The sequence below is a fragment of the Helianthus annuus genome, chromosome 12 (assembly GCF_002127325.2).
Source record: "Helianthus annuus cultivar XRQ/B chromosome 12, HanXRQr2.0-SUNRISE, whole genome shotgun sequence".
Taxonomy (NCBI): Eukaryota; Viridiplantae; Streptophyta; class Magnoliopsida; order Asterales; family Asteraceae; genus Helianthus; species Helianthus annuus.
The window spans coordinates 13,120,304-13,142,708 of record NC_035444.2 but is presented as its reverse complement, the minus strand read 5'-3'; the positions used below and the strand labels follow the sequence as shown (position 1 = coordinate 13,142,708).

The 22,405-nt window shown below is 40.4% G+C and overlaps 1 protein-coding gene across 1 annotated transcript; it reads left to right on the top strand.

Annotated features, from left to right (window-relative positions):
• Positions 1-238: 238 nt before the first annotated feature.
• On the top strand, positions 239-3,931 carry LOC110892472 (30S ribosomal protein S21, chloroplastic-like). Its single transcript, XM_022139633.1, has 3 exons — positions 239-389; positions 3,551-3,845; positions 3,916-3,931. Exons 1-3 carry the CDS (start codon positions 239-241, stop codon positions 3,929-3,931), a joined length of 462 nt encoding a protein of 153 aa, XP_021995325.1.
• The last annotated feature ends 18,474 nt before the right edge of the window (positions 3,932-22,405 follow it).

The following is a 22,405-nucleotide window of genomic DNA, read 5'->3' as shown; positions in this document are numbered from 1 at the left end:
AAACAAACCCGTAGAGCGACATTTTAAATATGTTTATAACGACATTTGACGTGTTTTTGATGATTATATAAATTTTAGCTTGGTGTTATTTTGTTTTACATCACCCGACCCGAACTAACCTGATACGGCTCGATATGAACCAAATTTTTTTTTCATATACCTAGGGGCCTAAAATCTTTAAAAAAATTCCGCACCCCCATGAAAAAAATTTCTAGGTCCGCCACTGCTGACGTGGACAATGATTTGGCACTCCCGTCACTACCTCACCACCACCTCACCATCACCACCGCCCACCACCACTATCGTCTCTACCAACACCGCCGTCATCTCCACCACCACCACTACCATCTCCAACACCACTGCCATTTCCACCATCACAGTCTCCATCTGTGTGTGTGCGAAGATGACTTGAGAAGATGACCGAACGTTAGCCGGATATAACAACCCTCCTAAAATCCTTAAAACACCCTTATATGTCCTAAAATACACCTCATATACGAAAAACGACCCCGAAATACCTTTATTTTATTAAAAATCAAACAAAACAAAAATAATAGGTCGTCGCGGGGCGCGACCGGCTCAAGCTAGGCCGTCGTGGGGCGCGACAGAGTGACACTAGGCCGGACCCTGGTCTGCCACGTGTCCGAATGCGTGTTGAGGCTAGTCATTGAGTCAGCAAGGCTAGGGCCTACTCTATAAGCCCTCGCAGGCCGCGAAGCCTTGCCCTTAAGCTCTCGCGGGGCGCTAGCCGCCCCTGTTTCCAACCTATAAATTGGACGATCAAGCTTCAGTTGAAATCGTTCAAAACTAAAACTTCTCTACCAATTTCTGAATAGTAGTAATAATATCCGAGCATAATACCCATTAATTAGCGAAGCTCTGCCTCGTTGTAAGTATTATAACCCCCGGGTACGTATTAGTTACTCTGCCCGATTGATCTAGAGCTCCGTAACGCATGTCAAGGCTCTGCCTGACTCAGTCGTTGGAGTTCTGTCTCGGGGGGAGGGTATAGCTAATGTAAATTGGGTTATCTTACTAACACGTGTGCATTGTTTAATTTAATAGACTATAATTAGGAAGTCACCAGGAATTATCTAAAAGGGCAATGTGAGTAACTCCCCTTTTTTCAAATTGTTTTTACAAAACCTCAATTGTTTTAAATTATGTTTAACAGTGATTGAGTATTTGTGATTCTACAATTACTCGATATGTTGGGGTTTTGTATACATAACTTGTTACTACACTGTGAGTAGTAGCATGACCACAAGTCAGGATTGACAGTACCGTGGGTGGTAATTTGATAGATGTAAACAAATGTAATAGCGGATGCCCTCAATACTGTAAAATGATAAAACTCGTTTTGATTAAACTGGGATTCACTTGCCAGTATTTCTTGCTGATAAAACTTTTTAAAACGCGTTTCAGGTAACAAAATGTGAAAGCCAAATAGAAGCTAGCTGGAGAGCACCGAAGGCTTGGAAAAGTGGCTATAAAAGTTACCTAAATAAAGAAGAAGTTTTATTTCAATAAATTAGGGTTTATCCCTATAAACATGTTATAATGGAAACTTGGGTTTTTCCCATGTATTTATTATTATTATAAAAAATGTGGTGTTTTACTCTGATTAACTATTTCCTAACTACGGTCCTGATGTAAATTTCTGCTGCCAAATTAATAAAACACCGATACCTCTATATCTGCGCTCGCGGCCCCCGCTCCCGGGGTAGGGGTCGGGGGTTGCGACACCGGAGGCTGCTACCTACCACAAGCTAGCAAGCAAGCACTAGAGACTGTTACTCAACACATAGGTCGCCGGAGAGGATGATCGAACGTTCGTGAAGATGACCTTAGAAGATGAATGGACATTGTACGAATGCTGATTGATGATAAAACGAAAGGTTTCAAATGTCCGGTGACCTCTGGAACTCTGGCGAAGGTCCGGTCTTCTTCTCTGGTGACCTCTACAAACTTTCTCTCTCTAGAAACCATTCTCTCTCTCTCTCTCTAGAAATTGTTGCAGAGAGACAAATGAGAGTGATTCGAATTGATTTTTAGTTTTTTCACCGCCGTTTTTTTGGCGTTGCTGTTTAGGCCTTAATTCTATCACTAGGCAATTTACAGAGACAGTACAAAGCACTATATGTCTAGATTATATATACATATAAATATGTGTATGTATAGGAGGAGAGAGAAACAAGCTTGTACAATCATGAAATGGGATTATGAGTGGGGTTGAGTTGGTGTGGTGATAGAGTTGAAGGTGGTCGATAAGGTTGTGCTGATGGTTGGTGGTGGGTGGTTGTGGGGTTGGTAGTGGTGGTGGTGGTGGCTAATGGTGGGGATGGTGGTGGAGGTGGAGGTAGAGGTGGAAATAGTGATGGTCCCACATAAGCAGTCAAGTCATCTGCCACGTCACATAAGCCACGTCAGCAAAAAGCTAATTGGGTTATAACCCAATTAGAAAAGGATCTATGGGGGCTAAAATCTTTCAAATTAGGATTGTCAGAGAGAATTTTTGAAGTTGAGATTATTATCGACGAACGGTCAACTACTGAAACTTTGTATTATTAAAATCTAATAACCCTATTTTTTATAGTATTTGTGAATATTAATTAGTAGTATTTGTCTGTATCTCTACACTGAAATTAGAATTAGTGCTATAACATTGATACATTTCGTGTTTGAATAGTAGAAATACAATATGTTTTTTATTTCTATACTATTTAAAAGTATCAACTGTTATATTTGACTAAAATCATGAATGATTATAATATCTAATATTACCTATAAGTTTTATGTTTAGTCTTAGGTATTACGTTAGTGATATCTACAACTAAATCATGAGTTTTGTTAACTTCGCGACGCTATATAAACGTTGCTAAATTCTGATAAAGTGAAACTATGAAGCGTTGCTGAAATCCGAATCAATGGTAGTTTATTCATGATAAACCCTAACAGTGCCAAAATAACGTATTAACCTCTAATATGTTATATGATCAAAAGATTAATATTAGTGTGTATGAGTATGTATAGATTGTTGGTGTTAGTTATAGACTTATAGTTTGTTAGATGTTGACTTGCTCCTATCTTTGACTACATATAGAGGATGCCTTGTTATTGTAATAGTTAGTTAATTCTATTGATTGATTATTGTGAGAGCTCATACCTATCCACTAGAAGAGATTTTTGTGGTTTTTGATTAAAAAAAAAGAAAAAAAATTCAAATACAGATGTTGTACAAAAGGACTACAAGTTTTTTTCTCTAATGTAACGCAAATATAGGTGTATATCCTCAAAAAACCCAAGATATAAAAAAAGAGTAAATTACAAGTTTTGTCCTTTATGTTTACACCAAATTGCAGGCGCTGTCCTTTACCTTTAAAATTGACGGGTTTTGTACTTAATGTTTCAAAATCCTGCACGTTACGTCCTTTAGCCCTAACTTAGTTAGATTTTTTGGTTAATTATGATCATGTGCCTTGCACATGAGGGTATTCTTGTCATTTAACCTTTTCAGGGGTTATTTTGTAAATAACTTTTATTCATTCAGGCTATTCTTGTCATTCACCCTCTTCTTCTTCCTCAGCATCTTCAACTTCGTGCTCTGGTAATTTGATGTCGATGGTTTGTCCGTCATTTGCGTACGCCAACAACACGATGTACTTCAGATCGGCGTCCAACGTTCAGGTAATCGTGGAGGATAACGAGCCTGAGGAGAAGCTGTTGGGACGGTTCTGTAGGGAAGTTATGAAGGCTGGAGTCATTCAGGAGTGTAAGTATTTTGAGAATGAACAGGAGGAGGAGAAGCGGAAGCATCGTGAGGCCGCTAAGCGCAATCGACACAGGTTATTCTATTTTGAAATTACTGGATTTATATAAGTTTAATCTTACTGCGATTATTTTGAATTGATGCAGTTATTGTTGTAATTAATTAGTTAATTACCATTAGCATATGTATTTTGATGTGGTTTAGAATTATATGGAAGTTAATTTGATTTTTGTAAAGTAAGCACCTTGTTTGCTTAGTTTTTGAATGTTTTTAGGGCAAAAAGTCCCAAACAAAGCAGATTTTGCTCTCAGGGGCTAGAATGGTCAATGTTAGCTCGATCTGATTGTATAAAATATGTAGAGGAATGTGTACATGAAACAAGCCAGTCTGCTGATAAGATTAAAATAGATAAGGCTTTGATTTGAGGGTCAAACGGGTTATACTTTTATCATAAACAGAACCGAATTTGTTTTCTTATATGTGCTTGTTGAATACAAGTAGGATTGTATATATTTATGTTTCTGGATAACACAACTTGAGGTACACTCACAAATGACGATGATGGAGGTGGGTTGATGATGGGGGTGGGTTGGCGTTGATGGTGGTGGTGGTGGGAGGTGGTAGTGGTAGAGAGAGAGTAATAGAGAGAGAAAGTTACATTTATATAATTTTAAAAATATTTTGCTTTATTTTTTAGAAAAATATTAAATAAATGGGTAAAAAGACTAAAATACCCTTATGTAATCTAATTTAACCAAAAAAATCCAACTAGGTTAGGGCTAAAGGACATAACGTGTAGGATTTTGAAACATTAAGTACAAAACCCGTCAATTTTAAAGGTAAAGGACAGCGCCTAAAATTTGAAGTAAACATAAAGGACAAAACTTGTAATTTACTCTAAAAAAATAATCCAAAAACAAATGTTATACTGAGAACTCCCACATTATACTCAAAACCCAAGTCCGGATATAGTTATGAAGTTTTGAACAAGAAAAAACAAAATTTCCCACATTGTGGTGGCATCCTCGTTTAAATTTCAAACACAGTTATGGATTTGCGGACGAGAAGGTGGGACCCCTCACTCACATATAATATTTTGATATGGTTTATGGAAGTCTGTACATTGTGGGGAAATGAGGATTTTGAGTGAATCTGAAAGTCTAACGTGTGACATGGAGGTGGCAATTTGTAAAAGTTTAAACGAAATCATTTGAAAAAGTGTACTTGATGAGAGATAAACCGCCTAGGTCTCGCCGATCATTCTCACACCTAACATTCAAGAGATAATTATATAGATCGGACAGCAATCCGATTGGCGAGGCTTCTCAAGTTGAGAACAAGTTCAACGCAGGACGGTCACTCGATCGGATGGCAATCCGATCGGGTGGCAACACGTATGCACTGAACGTGTTGAAAATTGTTTAAGTGTTGAAGTCAGAAAATCACATCGTCGGGTGGTAATCCGAACGGGAGGCAACTCGATCGGACGGCAATCCGTTTAATGTTCCAAACCTCAAAAGTTTGAAATAAAAGTTGAGTGTGGGACCCAAGGTGCAAGCCGATCGGGTGGCTGTCCGGTCGGGTGGCAATCCGATCGGACGGCAATCCGATCGGACGACAATCCGTCCCAGACGACCTGATCGTCTTCTTCCTTGGTTGTTTTGGTAGTTTGAGTTTTCTCATGACTGTATGATAACGTGTCAAACAACAGAACCCTCGTCAAAACTTAGTGACCCGATCGGACAGGAACCACCCTAGTCCGACCAGTTAACTGTTCGAGACGGTGTTTCATGTTTAACCCGAAATCTGTAATCTCTTGGATAGAATCCAGATCTTGAACCAACACATCAACAAGAAGAAGTAGAAGATCAGAACAAGCTCTGATTCTATCGTTTTGAGTGCATTAAGTGTAAAAGAGTTGAAAGAAAGTTGGAAAACCATCTTTCAATCCTTTTCACCATGAATATGTTCAGATCTATGCAAGATCTTTGTTTATTTATGTGGAAATCGTTTAGATCTAAGTTGTTCTTGGTGGATTGAAGCCAAAACATGAAGATCATATGAACACCATGATGACATCATCCTAGAACACCTCAAATCTTAGTGATTTCACGGTTAAAAGTTAAGATTCAAAAGATAGAAAGGTGTAGGAGTGCGTGTAGATCAAGAAAGTACGAGATTTAGGTGGAAGACTTGCAAGAATCGTGAGAAATCTGAAGAAATAACGGCTGGAGCGAGTTAGGAGAGAGAGAGAGTTGTCAACATCAAGTGATGTTGACATATGGGGGTATTTATAGGGTTTCCATAAATGGAAAGGGGAGTAAGTGGCTGGTCGATCGAGTGACAGCCCGATCGGGTGGCAGCTCGATCGAGTGGCAACTCGATCGGGTGGCAGCCCGATCGGGTGGCAACTCGGTCGGTTGGCTACTCGATCCGAGTGCTCGACGCGATGAGTTTTGCGATTCCGATTTGCGTGTTGAGCGTTGCGATGCGAGAGAGTTTCTCATTCAAATTACTTTTAATCCCAACTACTATATCAACATACAATCATCCTAAATAACTTGCGTTTAGCGTCCGCGATTCGATTAATCCCCACAACATAAACATAAATAAACATGCACAAGTAACACATAAAGGCACACACACATAAGTACAATAACCAGAACGCGTAAATCGAGTTGCGAGTGCGATTGCGATAAGCGATAAAACGTGCAATAAAACGTGCGATAAACATCGATTAAACCTCGATTAGTAATAAGTACTCCACGTAATACAACTAACGTAAAGCATAAAACAGACTACCTACAAGTTAAAGAAGTCAAAACAGGAATTGAGCAAGGAGAGACGGGTCAAAATTAGCAATCTTGTCTCCCTTTGACTTCAATCTTGACTTTGACTTTCGAAACACAGGGTGTTACAGCCTCCCCTAGTTGAAGGAATTTCATCCCGAAATTAGGCCGAAGCCGTAACAAACAACTGCGGGTATTTCGCCTTCATGTCGCTTTCGAGTTCCCAAGTGAACTCTGCGCCTCGTTTGCCTTTCCATCGAACCTTCACAATGGGAATGCGCGAGCGTCTGAGCTGCTTGGTTTGGCGATCCATGATCTCGACAGGCTTCCCCACGAGGTGTAGTGTTTCGTTTACTTGGAGATCTTCTAGAGGTACAATTAAATCATGCTCAGCCAGGCACTTTCGGAGGTTCGAAACATGGAAAGTCGGGTGGACGTTGCTAAGTTCCTCCGGTAGTTCGAGTCTGTAGGCGACTTTTCCGATCCTTTCCAGAATCTTAAAAGGTCCAACATACCAAGGCGCTAGTTTCCCTTTCTTGCCGAATCTGACCACACCCTTCCAAGGTGATACCTTTAGGAGTACGTAGTCGCCAACGTCAAATTCAAGGGGCTTGCGTCGTCTATCGGCGTAAATTTTCTGAAGACTCCGAGCTTTCAGCAGATTGTCTCGAATTTGGAGAAATTTGTCAGTCGTTTCTTGCAATAGCTCAAGACCGGTTAATTGCGAGTGCCCGATCTCGTGCCATACAATAGGCGATCGATATTTTCTTCCGTATAAAGCCTCAAACGGTGCCATTTGAATGCTGGAATGATAACTGTCATTGTACGAGAATTCTACTAAAGGTAAGTACGCGTCCCAATTACCACTGAAATCTATGACACACGAACGGAGCATGTCTTCAAGGGTACGAATCGTTCTCTCAGTCTGACCGTCGGTTTGGGGATGAAAAGCGGTACTTAGATTGAGCGTAGTACCGAGAGCCGTTTGAAACGTTTCCCATAGACGCAAGGTAAACCGAGCATCACGGTCAGAGATGATGTCGCGAGGCGTCCCATGTTGACAAATGATCTCATCGGTGTAGATTCGGGATAATCTTTCTACCTTGTAGTCTTCTCGTATTGGCCGAAAATGGGCAGATTTGGTCAAACGGTCAACGACAACCCAGATGCTATCGTGACTTGATGGCGTGCGCGAAAGTTTCGTTATGAAGTCCATAGCTATACTCTCCCACTTCCACACAGGGATCGGGGGTTATTCAAGTAAGCCAGAGGGTCTTTGGTGTTCAGCCTTGACTTTCGAGAAAGTCAGGCACTTCCCAACGTAGAGAGCGATATCCCTCTTCATGCCCGGCCAACAGTACTTGTAGCGAAGGTCCTGGTACATCTTATCGGCACCGGGATGAATAGAATATCGGGATTTGTGGGCTTCGTCCATCAAAATCTATCGTAAATCGGTCCGCTTAGGGATCCAAATTCGGTCCAGATAATGGAATATCCCATTCGACTTATTCACAAGATGGGCTCCATCGTGGTAGTTTCTATCCTTCTTCAAAGTGCGTTCAGTAAAACAAGCATGTTGGGCTTCGCGGATAAGGGTTTCGAGGTGATGCTGGGCTGGAACATTACGAGCGCTATGCAAATAGCTTCGTCAGCTTAGAGCATCGGCAACGACATTTGCTTTGCATGGATGATAATGAATCTCACAGTCGTAATCGTTGAGAAGTTCTACCCATCGGTGTTGACGCATATTAAGTTCCTTCTGGTCAAAGATATGTTGTAGGCTCCTATGATCGGTGAAGATTGTACACTTGGTACCATACAGGTAGTGTCGCCAAATCTTTAACGCAAAAACAACTGCGCCTAGCTCGAGGTCGTGGGTTGTATAGTTCTTCTCGTGGATCTTGAGCTGACGAGATGCATAAGCGATAACCTTGTCTTGTTGCATGAGAACACAACCAAGACCAAGGTTCGAGGCATCACAATAGACAATGAAGTCGTCGATTCCGTCAGGTAAAGTGAGGATGAGAGCATTGCAGAACATATGCTTGAGAGTTTGGAAAGCAGACTCTTGTTCAGTTCCCCAAACTAAAGGCTTGTCTTTATGCGTGAGAGCGGTAAGCGACACAACGATTTTAGAGAACCCTTCGATAAATCGTCAATAATAGCCCGCTAGTCCGCGAAAAGAACGAACTTCAGCGGGTTCTTTGGTGTAACCCAATTCTTAACTGCTTCAATCTTCGCGGGATCGACATGAATACCTTAACTATTGACAATGTGACCGAGGAATTGAATCTCCTCTAGCCAAAATTCACACTTGGAGAACTTGGCATAGAGTCGATTCCCTTGGAGTAGCTCGAGAACCAAACGTAGATGTTGCGCATGCTGGGCTTTCGACTTGGAATAGATCAGGATATCATCGATGAACACGATGACGAACGGTCAAGAAATGGTTTACAAACGCGATTCATCAGATCCATAAAAACCGCGGGTGCGTTGGTCAAACCAAAAGGCATAACAACGAACTCATAATGGCCGTATCGAGTGCGAAAAACGGTTTTGGGTATATCCTCCTCTTGAATGCGTAATTGGTGATAGCCTGAGCATAGATCGATCTTCAAGAAACACGTAGCACCTTGTAGCTGGTCAAACAAATCATCAATTCGAGGTAGGGGATAGCGATTCTTGATTGCCAACTTATTCAATTCCCGATAGTCGATGCACATCCTGAACGACCCATCCTTCTTTTTGACGAAGAGGACTGGTGCACCCCATGGGGAGGTGCTCGGGCGAATGAAGCCTTTATCAACCAATTCCTGGAGCTGACTTGAGAGTTCACACATTTCGGACAAAGCGAGTCGATAAGGAGCTCTAGCAATAGGGTTGGCTCCAGGAATGAGGTCGATATGAAAGTCGATATCACGACTTGGCGGTAGACCAGGAAGATCATCAGGAAACACATTAGGAAATTCACGAACCACAGGAACGTCTTTCACTCCTGTCTTTCCTTTCTTTACCTCCTCCGCTACTACAATGTTTGCCAAGAAAGCTCTGTATTCCTTGCGGAGATACTTGCTAGCTTGGACACATGACATGAGCTTAAGACCTTTCGAGGGAGTTTCACCATAAACACATAATAAGTCACCATTCGCGAGCGAGAATCAAATCATCTTATCGAAGCACACAACTTCAGCATGGTTTTCATGAAGAAAGTCCATGCCTACTATGATGTCAAAACTTCCGAGTTGCATCGGAATAAGGTCGATCGGAAAGATGTGATTGTTGAGCTCAAGAGTACAATCACGAAGAACAGAATTGACAGCGAGGGTTCTTCCAGTGGCGACTTCGACATCGAACGTCGAGGGGAGATGGGAGCGCTTACGATTAAGGAGCTTCTCGAATTCAAACGACACAAAACAGTTATCGGCTAGAGTATCAAACAAACACGAAGCATAAATACCATTCACAAGGAACGTACCATTGACCACATTGTTGTCAGCCTGGGCTTGGCGCGCATTGATGTTGAAAGTTCTGGCGTGGGCGGCTTGTTGCTGTTGCTGCTGAGGTTGTTGTTGTGGCTGCTGCTGTTGGGGCTCTTGTTTCACAACCCTGTTCGGGCACATGTTCGCGAAGTGGTTGGGATCACCACACGCGAAGCAGACTCTGGCGTTGACCGCGGGTGCCTGACTCGCTTGCTGGCCTTGTGGGGTAGGAAGTAGATCTTGATGAGCAGTAGCTTGAGCTGGTTCTTGTCGAGGACCTGTACGACAGTTAGCGGTGAAGTGGCCGTACATATTGCAGTGCACGCAAAATCGGCAGGCGATACCCACCGGATGATGATAAGTACATGTCGGGCAAGCAGGTTGAGGGCCAGTGTATGCACGCTTTGCAGGCGGTGCATAGGTAACTGGTGTTGGAGCTGATCGGTGTTGGGTTTGCTGCTGAGCCGGTACGGCTTGAAGCGGGGCAGCAGTGGTAGTGACAACACAGTTCTTGTTGCTGGAGTTGCTGTTGTTTTTCTTCTTCTTGCGACGAGAGGACTTTGATGATTGAGGGGCAGCGACGGTTTCAGCGGTTGGTGCTGCGGTAGCTTGGTGCAGGTTCTTGGTGGCTTTATCCCAGTAGCCAGCTTTGACTCGCTTGTCGTTGATTTCAACGGCAAGCAGGTAAGTTTCCTCGATTGTTGCTGGCTTTGAGGCATGCACAAAATCTGCAACACAATCCGGCAGAGCTCGGATATACTTCTTGATCGTCATGTCAGCAGTCTTGACTTGGTCAGGGCAGATAATACTAAGCTGCTTGAAGCGAGCAGTCAAATCAGCGTTGTCACCATCCTTCTACTTCAGATGCCAGAATTCATCCTCCAGCTTTTGGCGCTCATGGGGAGGGCAAAACTCTGCTAGCATGACGTTCTTCAACTCATCCTATGACAGACCATAAGCTGCGTCATTTCCGCATTTGTTCCTCTCGGCCGTCCACCAGTCTAAAGCGCGGGACTGGAAGACGCCGATAGCATTCAAAGTGCGGAGATTGTCAGGACATCTACTCTGACGCAGGGTGACCTCGATCGAATCAAATCATTGAAACAAGACCATAGGGCCATCTTCGCCAGTGAACTCTTTCGGTCCGCAAGCCTTGAACTGTTGGAAGCTAAAAGCAGCTTTAGGAGTAGCTTTAGGAGCTTCGGTCCTGGACTCCTCAGAAGATTTGCTCACATTCTCGTATAGTTCACTTACGTTTTGAGGAACAACTTTCGCCACTTGCTTAGCGATGAGAGCAGCAAGGCGTTTGTCTCTCTGTTCTTGACGAGTAACTCGGGGGTGATGGGGTCCAGATGATGACATTGTCTGCAACAGACTTCGCCATAGGGCTCAAACACAATATAATCAAATCTCACCTCACATGTCTAGTACTACTAAAGCTCAAGAACACGATCACGTAAACACATAGGCACATAATCACAGATTCAGATAAGCACAGAAGCACATAAGCACGTAAAACACAGAAACACAGAAGCACAGAGGCACATAAGCACAAGAGGCAGTCAGAATATAGAAACCTATCATTCAAAGTCCGCGAGCGTTCGAGAATAGCGATTGCGAGTAGCGTACAACATAGCGAGTAGTTTAGCATAAGCGAATTACATAGCATGCGATCATCCACAAGTAGCGATTTGTTGGCGTGTTGAGATAGATGTGCAGTGCGAGTCGTGTGCGTCAATTAAAGCGAAAAGTGAAAAGCAAATAAATCACCAAAAATCATAACACATAAACAGATAAAATCACATAAAACACATAAAAATCCACATAAAAATGTCGAAATATCAGAGTCGGCAGTAGCGAGTTTAGAATCGAAACACATAAAAATCGAGAATAGATTGTCTGCGGCTATTTAGACGTCGACTAACCAAAGAGGTTCGACTATTCACAAAGACTTTTGGTACATACTTTGGCCTTCAGGACTGTGCCCTCACCTCGAATTTGGGCGATCGGCACGCATCCTTCCAGTCATATCGTGACTTCAAGTCGTTGGAGTCCGTCGAGACTTTGGTGAGAGTTTTGTAAAACCAAAATAGAGACCGGAACAAGTCGTCAAGGTCTGGGTTTCACCCCTGGCTTAACAACTCCGTTCCTGGTTTGATAAAATAAGGATGAATTATGCATTAAAGTATGGATTTCACTCCTATTTCAACGCAAATTCTCCTGTTTACAGACAAAATTGCGGGTTGAACAAGGAATTTTGTCGAGAGTTTACGGTTTTCACACCTAATCTCGACCTAATCGCTCGTTCATTGTTTGAAAATTAGAGTGCAATGATAGTGTACCGTAGGCGAGAATAGCGAGAAATGGCAAGTAAGCTCGTACAGCACCCCTAAGGGTACGCACAAGTCGGTCTGTTGGTACCTAACTATAGACTAGGTCATTTCTAAGACATCGACCCGGACTAGGTCGAGTCTTGCCTAATTCCCTATAGTTATGGCTCTGATACCAATCTGTCACACCCCAACCGATGGTGGAAACATCGGGGCGTGGCACTGAGCGAAACAGATTGTCCAGAGGTTTCCATAACAACTATAATTACCAATTATTTAAAGCATCACGTCCTATACCATGATATAAAAAGTAATATAATTATTACAAACAAAATCAGGTCAAATTGTTCTGTTCCGACAACTCAGATTTCAAATACAAAAAATCCATTTATTTGTTTCTAGACCTTTCCTAGCCTCGATTTCACAGCAAGCCAAGCATCTAAACATCTTAAGCACCTACCACATACGTTAAAGTAAAAGTCAATACACATAGTGTAAAGGTGAGCATACAAGTTTAATAGATATAATAGAGTTTGAAATCGTTTACGCATAACCAGCACATACACAGTGTGAAATGAAGCACGTTAGTTATCGACATGAACCTATCGATACCAATGACTGCTGGTTGACTGCCCAAGGCAGTTCGTAATACACACTCACCACTGTGAGCCATGTAACAAATTGTCCTTAACAACCCCTGAGTGAACAGGTGCTGAGTCCAAACTATAGTACTATCGTTGCTAAGGCAGGTAGACAGCATTCCATGTCTAAACATAACAAACAAGCATTCATTAAGTCACGTATGACATGCGGTAACGGTTAGCGTTAAAGTATAGCGTAGTATGTTCGAGGTGATTTAGAATAAGCAACGTATGTAACACCCAAAAATGCGTAAAGCAAAAAGGGATTCGAGCATACTCACAACGATGATGGATTGAAGGGAGCGCTTCGAGTGAGATTAGCCTGATCAGAACGATAACATAAACGATAAGAGGCGCGTAAAACGATGCAAAGTGTCAATGGATCGGGTGGTAATCCAATCGGGTGGCAATCTGATCAGGTGACCGGTCGATCGGATGAGAATCTATTCGGGTGGTCGCCCGATCGGGTGACCACTCGATTGGATTGTCATCTCGTTTGGGATGGATGTGTTTGGGTATGATGGCTTGTCTTTTGAAGTTTTCGTTGTAGCATTTTGAAAACAGAGAAGTATCTCTACCTTTCAGGTCGGTCGATCGGACGGCAGTCCGATCGGACAACAATCTGATTGGCGAGGCTTCTCAAGTTGAGAACAAGTTCACCGCAGGACAGTCACTCGATCGGATGGCAATCCGATCGGGTGGCAACCCGTATGCACTGAACGTGTTGAAAATTGTTTAAGTGTTGAAGTCAGAACATCACATGGTCGGGTGGTAATCCGATCGGGTGGCAACTCGATCAGACGGCAATCCATTCAATGTTCCAAACTCAAAAGTTTGAAATAAAAGTTGAGTGTGGGACCCAAGGTGCAAGCCGACAGGGTGGCTGTCCGGTCGGGTGGCAATCCGATCGGACGGCAATCCGTCCCAGACGACCTGATCGACTTCTTCCTTGGTTGTTTTGGTAGTTTAAGTTTTCTTGAGACTGTATGATAACGTGTCAAACAACAGAACCCTCGTCAAGACTTAGTGACCCGATCGGACAGGATCCACCCTAGTCTGACCAGTTAACTGTTCGTGACGGCGTTTCATGTTTAACCCGAAATCTGTAATCTCTTGGATAGAATCCAGATCTTGAACCAACACATCAACAAGAAGAAGTAGAAGATCAGAACAAGCTCCGATTCTATCGGTTTGGAGTGCATTGAGTGTAAAAGAGTTGAAAGAAAGTTGGAAAACCATCTTTCAATCCTTTCACCGTGAATATGTTCAGATCTATGCAAGATCTTTGTTTATTTATGTGGAAATCGTTCAGATCTAAGTTGTTCTTGGTGGATTGAAGCCAAAACATGAAGTTCATATGAACACCATGATGACATCATCCTAGAACACCTCAAATCTTAGTGATTACACGGTTAAAAGTTAAGATTCAGCCAATGATCTCTAGATCAAGTGGTGGAGGGTTTGCATTTCTCTTGAGAGATGCAAGTTCGACTCCCACTTGGTGCAGAGTGAGGCATTGGTGGGCAATGATAGGAGACCCAGGGAAACCTGGGTTGGATCCTTGAGTCAAACGGGTTTTACCGGTAATTTCACTGTCGTGCCTACGGGCGGGTGGGTTACCGGGTTTTCCCCGGAATTGGTGGTGGACTCGGGTTACTCTCGGAGTACTCCGTTTGTCCAGTGGGTGCCCCGAGAGTGCTCGGGATTGAGTTTGTTGGCCGTTCAAAAAAAAAAAAAGTTAAGATTCAAAAGATAGAAAGGTGTAGGAGTGCGTGTAGATCAAGAAAGTATGAGATTTAGGTGGAAAACTTACAAGAATCGCGAGAAATCTGAAGAAATAGCGGCTGGAGCGAGTTGGGAGAGAGAGAGCTATCAACATCAACTGATGTTGACATATGGGGGTATTTATAGGGTTTCCATAAATGGAAAGGGGAGTAAGTGGCTGGTCGATCGGGTGGCAGCTCGATCGACAACTCCATCGGGTGGCAACTCGGTCGGTTGGCCACTCGATTCGAGTGCCCGGCGCGATGAGTTTTGTGATTCTGATTTGCGTGTTGAGCGTTGCGATGCGATAGAGTTTCTCATTCAAATTACTTTTAATCCCAACTACTATATCAACATACAATCATCCTAAATAACTTGCGTTTAGCGTCCGCGATTCGATTGCGATTGAGTTTCGATTGCGTTTCGATTAATCACCACAACATAAACATAAATAAACATGCACAAGTAACACATAAAAGGCACACACACATAAGTACAATAACCAGAACGCGTAAATCGAGTTGCGAGTGCGATTGCGATAAGCGATAAAACGTGCGATAAACATCGATTAAACCTCGATTAGTAATAAGTACTCCACGTAATACAACTAACGTAAAGCATAAAACAGACTATCTACAAGTCAAAGAAGTCAAAACAGGAATTGAGCAAGGAGAGACAGGTCAAAATTAGCAATCTTGTCTCCCTTTGACTTCAATCTTGACTTTAACTTTGACTTCGAAACACGGGTGTTACATCTAGCCATCAACCAACTATCATTTGACAAAGATAAGATGACTTATGAATTACATGAACAATTTCCATCTCTCTATTCCTTGAGTACTTTAGAAGATGTAGAAAGAGAATTCCTAACTCGGTACCTTCTGCACAATTGAGAAATAAGTTCTCTATGATTTGGTAAACTTGGTTCTAGCTAGAGAGAAGTGAATCATGAAAGATAATCGGCCATCATGTAATCAATGATGAGAAAGCTTTTAGCACACGTCTAGTTGTTGTGAGGTGACAAAGTATCTGGTGAAAACAAATCTTTTTGGATTTTTTTTAAAACGTTTAACCAAATGAAAACACATATTTACACAAAAACTAATACATACTTGTGAGAATCATGTGCAAAGAGATTATCTCAGTTTAATCAATATGTTACATACTTCAATTTTGAAACATAACCAATTAACAATTTAAAATGATTGTCAATATGTTTGTCCACTTAAACTCAAACAGACTATGTCTGATCAATATTTCGTGAGATTTATCATGTTTAGTACGATTAAGAATCATATATGTGGACCCCACGTTATGTGACATTACTTTATCCATTCTCAAGGCATTTTGAGATTTCGAGTCATCACAACTTGACTTAGCCACCCACCACGGATCATAAGCAATGATAAACATGACATACAACTATAATGAGCATAATGAGCGTGGATAGTATTTGAGAAATGGATCTTTGGTACGCCCAACGAGCACATTTATAGACATTTAGGACTTGACAACCAGTTGGACTTACTGCCCCATCTACGAATTGTACCTCCAAACTCGGATATATCTCAAAAAAATAAAAATCGTTATGTATAATATGTATGCAACATTGGTATATCTTTTTAGATTAGGCGCTGAGACTCTTTTTCAAGCACCTATATGGCCACATTGGACTCTTTTTGCTCAATGAAGTTCATACTTATTTTGTTTTTGACCTTTCTATATTTCTAACAATTTTTGGCCTATATTCTCTTTTTGATATTTTGCGCAGTACTAGTTGACGACGGGCCAGTGGGAAAGCCCACTTCACCCGCCTTGGGTTACCTTTATGAAGGCCCAATTACGTGAAAGCCCACAAAAATGGAGTTATCTTGCCCATTAAGGCTTCTCTCCTTTTGTAACGAGCGGGAAAACAGCTAACCAAGCAGCAGTCTTCATTAAATGCTCGATAAGAATAGGATCTCGTCTGAAACACTGTACTTCTCCGGCTGGACATTAATTAAGGGAAGCATCTTACCGTTGTGGGACAGACACGTGCCTGCACCCCCCGAGAGCCTCCAAAAGCCGTTAGATCACATGTGGAAAATATCTAATGAGATAGGGGCCGGCTGTTATATAAGAGAAGGCATAAAGGAACAAAGGCAGGTATCATTTCCGGAACCCTCTCATTTACTATACTCTCATTTATTCACCTCTCATTAAATCCGACCAACATTCTCTTACATTCAATACACACACATATTAATTAGATTCACACCAAAAAGGAAACCTTCCGGTGATTCTGCTCATCGGGAGAAGCTCCTCTCATTTTCCGGCAAGTTTACTTATTCTCACGCCGGAGCTTTGTCACGGATCCCCCTCCCGGGGTCCTCCGTGACGAGGCTAACGGTTTGTTCTTTTGTAGCAACGAAAACGAAGATCCATCTAACGTCATCCAGGAGTTGGGTATTCGACACTAGTATTCATATATATGTATTTTTATAAATTAAGACTTATTGATCAATGGTAGCCAGTGTGTGTTTGACAAAAATGTAACTCTCAACCTATTGCTAAATGAGAATCAGTCTAACTAATCAACACAGATGTCAATCCACACATAATCATCAACCATTATGTTAGTCACAAGGATTATTGTCGTTCAGTCATCAATTAAGCCTATCGGCATATCATAGCATATCATATGATGAAGCTGCAAACTTTTCAACACATTTTTTTTCCATGTGTCAAACTAAAAAACCAAAAACCAATAACTGATGTACTATCATTTGTCCTTTTTTAGCTCCATAAACTCTCATTTTCTAAAATGAAATTCTTTTTGAAAGTTTTGAATTTTGAACTCCCCCTAAATGCACGCAAAGATACAAAATCTTTTTGGCTCAGAAAAATTTCTCCTTCTATATTTTTGTTTTTTAAGAACCATTCTCTAAAAAATAACAAAAACAGAAATTTACATAATTAATAGTCTCCCACCTTAACCCAACAAAACAATGTTTTTTTTAATTTAAAAAAAAAGTTAAAATGGCTAATTAAACATAAACGGCCACATAGAACTAAAAAAAAATATGTATGACCAAAGGTTAGATTCTATATTTTTGTTTTTTAAGAACCATTCTCTAAAAAATAACAAAAACAGAAATTTACATAATTAATAGTCTCCCATCTTAACCCAACAAAACAATGTTTTTTTTTTATTTAAAAAAAATTAAAATGGCTATTAAACATAAACGGCCACATAGAACCACAAAAAAAATATGTGTGACCAAAGGTTAGATCATAGTCACATTTAAAATTACAAAGTTTCAAGTGGCTTTATGTAAGCATTAGCCACGCTAGTGTTACTTTGTTTTTTTTATTTGTGAGACGAAATGATAGCAAACTTTATGGGCAAAAAATGTTATACGTGACCAAATATTAGGCAATAGCTACACCTAAAATAAAAAATTCATGTCACTTTAGATAACCATTAGCCACACTATCGTTACTTTGTTTTTTGTTTGTGTGATAGAATTATAACAAACGTCGTCATGGGCAAAAAAATATTATGTGTGATCAAAATTTAGGGCATAGCCACACTTAGGGTCTGTTTGGTATGGGGTAATGGAATGAACGAAGGAATGGAATGGATGAGGTAATGGAATGGACGAGAGAATGCAATGGATCATTACCATTCCATGTCTTGTTTGGTTACCATGTGTGAATGGAATTAATTATTATTGTGTATTGTTCGGTAGGCAAGAAAAACGGAGTAATAAAATCAGCGGGGAGTGGTGGTGGTGGCTGGTGGTAATGATTGTGGGTGGTTATAGGTGGCGGTGGTTGGTGTCGGCAGCGGTGATGGGTGGTGGTGGTGGCAGCGAGTGGCGGCACGGCGTGACGACGAGTGGTGGTGGCGGCAAGGTGGACGTTGGTGGTGGGTGGCAGCAAAGGTGGCGGTTAGTGGCGGCGATAGCGGTTGGTGGTGGCGGTGGTGGTGGTGGCGTCGACGATGGTGGAGGGCGGCGGCATCGAGTGGCGTACTGGCGTTGGCGGTTGGTCGCGATTGTGGGTGATAACGGTGGCGAGTGGGTGGCAGTGGCGGTGGCAGCGGTGGCTGTTGGGGTGAGGTGGTGGCGGCGATGGCGTCTGTGGTGGGTGGTGGTGGTGGTGGTGGTGGGTTGTGGCAAAGGTGGTGGGTTGTTGTATTGTTGATGAATGGTGCAAGAGGGGATGGAATGAAAAAAAAACATGGGGGGTGGAAGGAATGATTTTGAGGGAATGGAATGCCTTTTGGAATGGGTGATTCCATTCCAATGACCAACCAAACACTCTTTTCTTCATTCCCTCGTAATCATTCATTCCATTCCACCTCTCATTCCTGCATAACAAACACGACCTTAAAATTACAAAATTTAATGTGATTTTACATAGCCACTAGCAATACTAACTTCACTTAGTTTTATTCTGTGTGACGGAATTAGACCAAACGTCATGGTAAAAATCAATTATGTGTGATCAAAGGTTATACAATAGTCATACTAAAATTATCAAATTTCATGTGTCTTTACATAACCATTAGTCACACTATCGTTACTTTGTTTTATATTGCAAGATAGAATGATAGTAAGTGTCATGGGAAAAATATATATGTTTGACAAAAAGGATAGACAATAGCCCTACTTAGTGATACCCAATTATTTTGTGTGCCTAAAACTAGTTTTATTACACACTTACAGTAAAAACTAAGGGTGTGCATGTGTCGGTTTGGGTCGGTTATAATAAAAAACCATAACCGTGATGTCGGTTATTGGATAACTATACCCACAACCGATTGGTTAGGGTGGTTATGGTTATTCGGTTTAGATGGTTATAGCGGGTCGGTTATGGGTGGTTAACCGTGTATTTAGCTTAGCTAAAAATAGCTTAACTTTTTTAACATCGAATAAATTGTTATTGCATATTTGTATATATTAGTATATTACATAGTATTAAAAATACATATAATCTATAATACTAATACTAATTATTATCGAATATTCAAATAAAGTGATATAATACATTCCATAAATTCAAATAAAAATTCAACAAAAACCACAAAATGATATGAGAAACCAATAAGTACTAAAAATATTTAGTCAAAAACATCAAATATTAAAAAATGGGGAAAAGTCCTAAATCCTACAAAGATTTATTACATGTCGGTTCGGTTGGGTTATGGTGGGTATGGAAAACATGATAACCATAACTGACCCATTACATTCGGTTTTCAAAAAAAACATTAACCGACCCACCAGTTTTTTATTTGGTTCCGTTTTTTCGGTTCGGTTTTGTCGGTTAATTCGGTTATGGTTCGGTTAATTCAGTTTTTTGCATACCCCTAGTAAAAACACATGACTATAAAATAGAAACATTCACACTTAAAGTGAATTTATGTGACTGTTGATACCCTTTAGTCATACTTAATGGATGGAGTCTAAGATTACGATAACCTTTTTTTGCTACATTTTTTATTTGTTGTGGTTAAAACAAACTTTTTAGTGACTAATCATACAAACCGTCACAATTAGTGTAAATTCTTGTGACCATTGTTAAGCTTAGCCACACTTAATGAACAAAATGCTTAATTCCAGCAAGAAAGATTGGTACCCTTTAGTCAATTGGTACCCTTTAGTCAAACTTTTAGTTGTTACGGCCACTAAACGTGACATGTGGTCGTATGATACCTACGATGTCTTGATGTTTGATCACACTTAAGCTAAGGGATGAGTTCGGTACCCATTTAAACTGAAATTATTGATACCAAGAATGTTAAAGAGTGGATAACGAAGTGGTACAGAAAATTCGATACCTGATACCAAATCTTTCATTTTTTATGATAAAAAACGATCAACAATAACCTTAAATTGGATCTTATCAAGCATTTTGAGCATCTATATCAAGTGTACGTCAAAATGAACCAAATGAGCATTTAGGTTTTTTTATTAAAATTTTTGAGCAATGGGGAAGGGGCTGTGGGTTTTAAGCCAGCTTTTGGATGCGTGGCAATACCTGGTTATGATGAAATTACCCAAATGTCCTCCTTTACTGTTCATTGAGTTTGCTTATTATCATATGTTAATGTTGTAGATTATTTTATTATTAAAGTTATTGTAATTTTATTTATGTTTTTTAATTTATATTATTGCAGTTATATTATTTTTGTTTTTAGTTATATTAAAACATTTTAAATATATTAACATTTAAAATTTAAATTAAACTTAAAAGTTTTGGGTTAAAAGTAAAAAAATCAAAGAGGTTAAAATACAAAAGATAAAAACCATTGGTTTAAAAATGAAAAATCATTTTTTTGAAACACCCCATGCATAGAGTACAACAATATAAAACAACAAAATGTTGCTAATTTATAGTATGGAATAATTGTGAGAGAATTTGGGATTACAAGATGCATCTTGGGAAAATTGAGAAATTAAGGGAAAAACTTATGTGACACCGATGTCACACACCGAAAATATGATACAAGACCATTCCCTTAACATCTACGGACAATCGGTCTCGCTATAAATATAAACAAAGAGGGTAAACATCATGAAAGGGTCACGAATCTCTACTTGTGTTAATGAAGAATTCAAGTAAACATCATGAAAGGGTATTGTGTTTAACTGTCTTGTGTTACACGCAGGGTCGTTCCAACCTTTTTGGAGGCTTTATAAACGATACTTCTTTATCCGTGTTTGGAACCTAGCCAAAATTTAACACATCTATAACATATAATGATTTGCTTGTATAAGAAATCAAACTTGGAACCTAGCAAAAATTTAACACATCTATAATATATAGTGATTTGCTTGTATAAGAAATCAAACAAATCTAAAAAACTAAATTTGCACTTATATTAATAGTTAGCATATAAATTTTCTTTTAGTGTAGGCCCTATGCTAAAACTTGAGTAACTTATACTACATGTCCGGCCCTAATCATGGTCCAAAATGAAAGGGTCACGAGTAGGGGTGTTCAAAACTATCCGTATCCGAAAATCCGATCTGAAATATCCGATATCTGAATCCGAAATATCCGAAAAATATCCGAATTTTTCGGATTCGGATAGCGATTTTCAAAATTTTCGGATATTTCGGATATCCGAAATATCCGAAAATTTAATTTTCATTTTTTTCGGATATCCGAAAATATCCGAAAAATATCCGAAGTATCCGAAAATATCCAAAAACTTATAATCGGATATCCGAAACTACAAAAAATATCCGTTTCCGAATATGAAAAAAAATAATAAAAAAATAAAAATTAGATAAAAAGTTGGATTTTCGGATATCCGATTCACTATCCGAATCCGTATCCGAAATTTCGGATATCCGAATTTCAGATACGGATTTGAATAGTGAAAGCTGGTATCCGAAATTTTCGGATATCCGGTTTTTAACACCCCTGGTCACGAGTATCTTAAGAAATCTCACATGAAAGTATTAATTAGACATGAATCTGATTCTTTACTTACGTGCCATTAAAACTTTCTAGTTATGAGCGTATTATTCTTGGATTCTTGGTCTTTAAAGTAGGTTGCATGAAAAGTCTTGTCGTCACACAAACAAGTGGTTCACATGAAGTAGACCCAATCAATGTTTGACTGATTGCGATGAAGTGG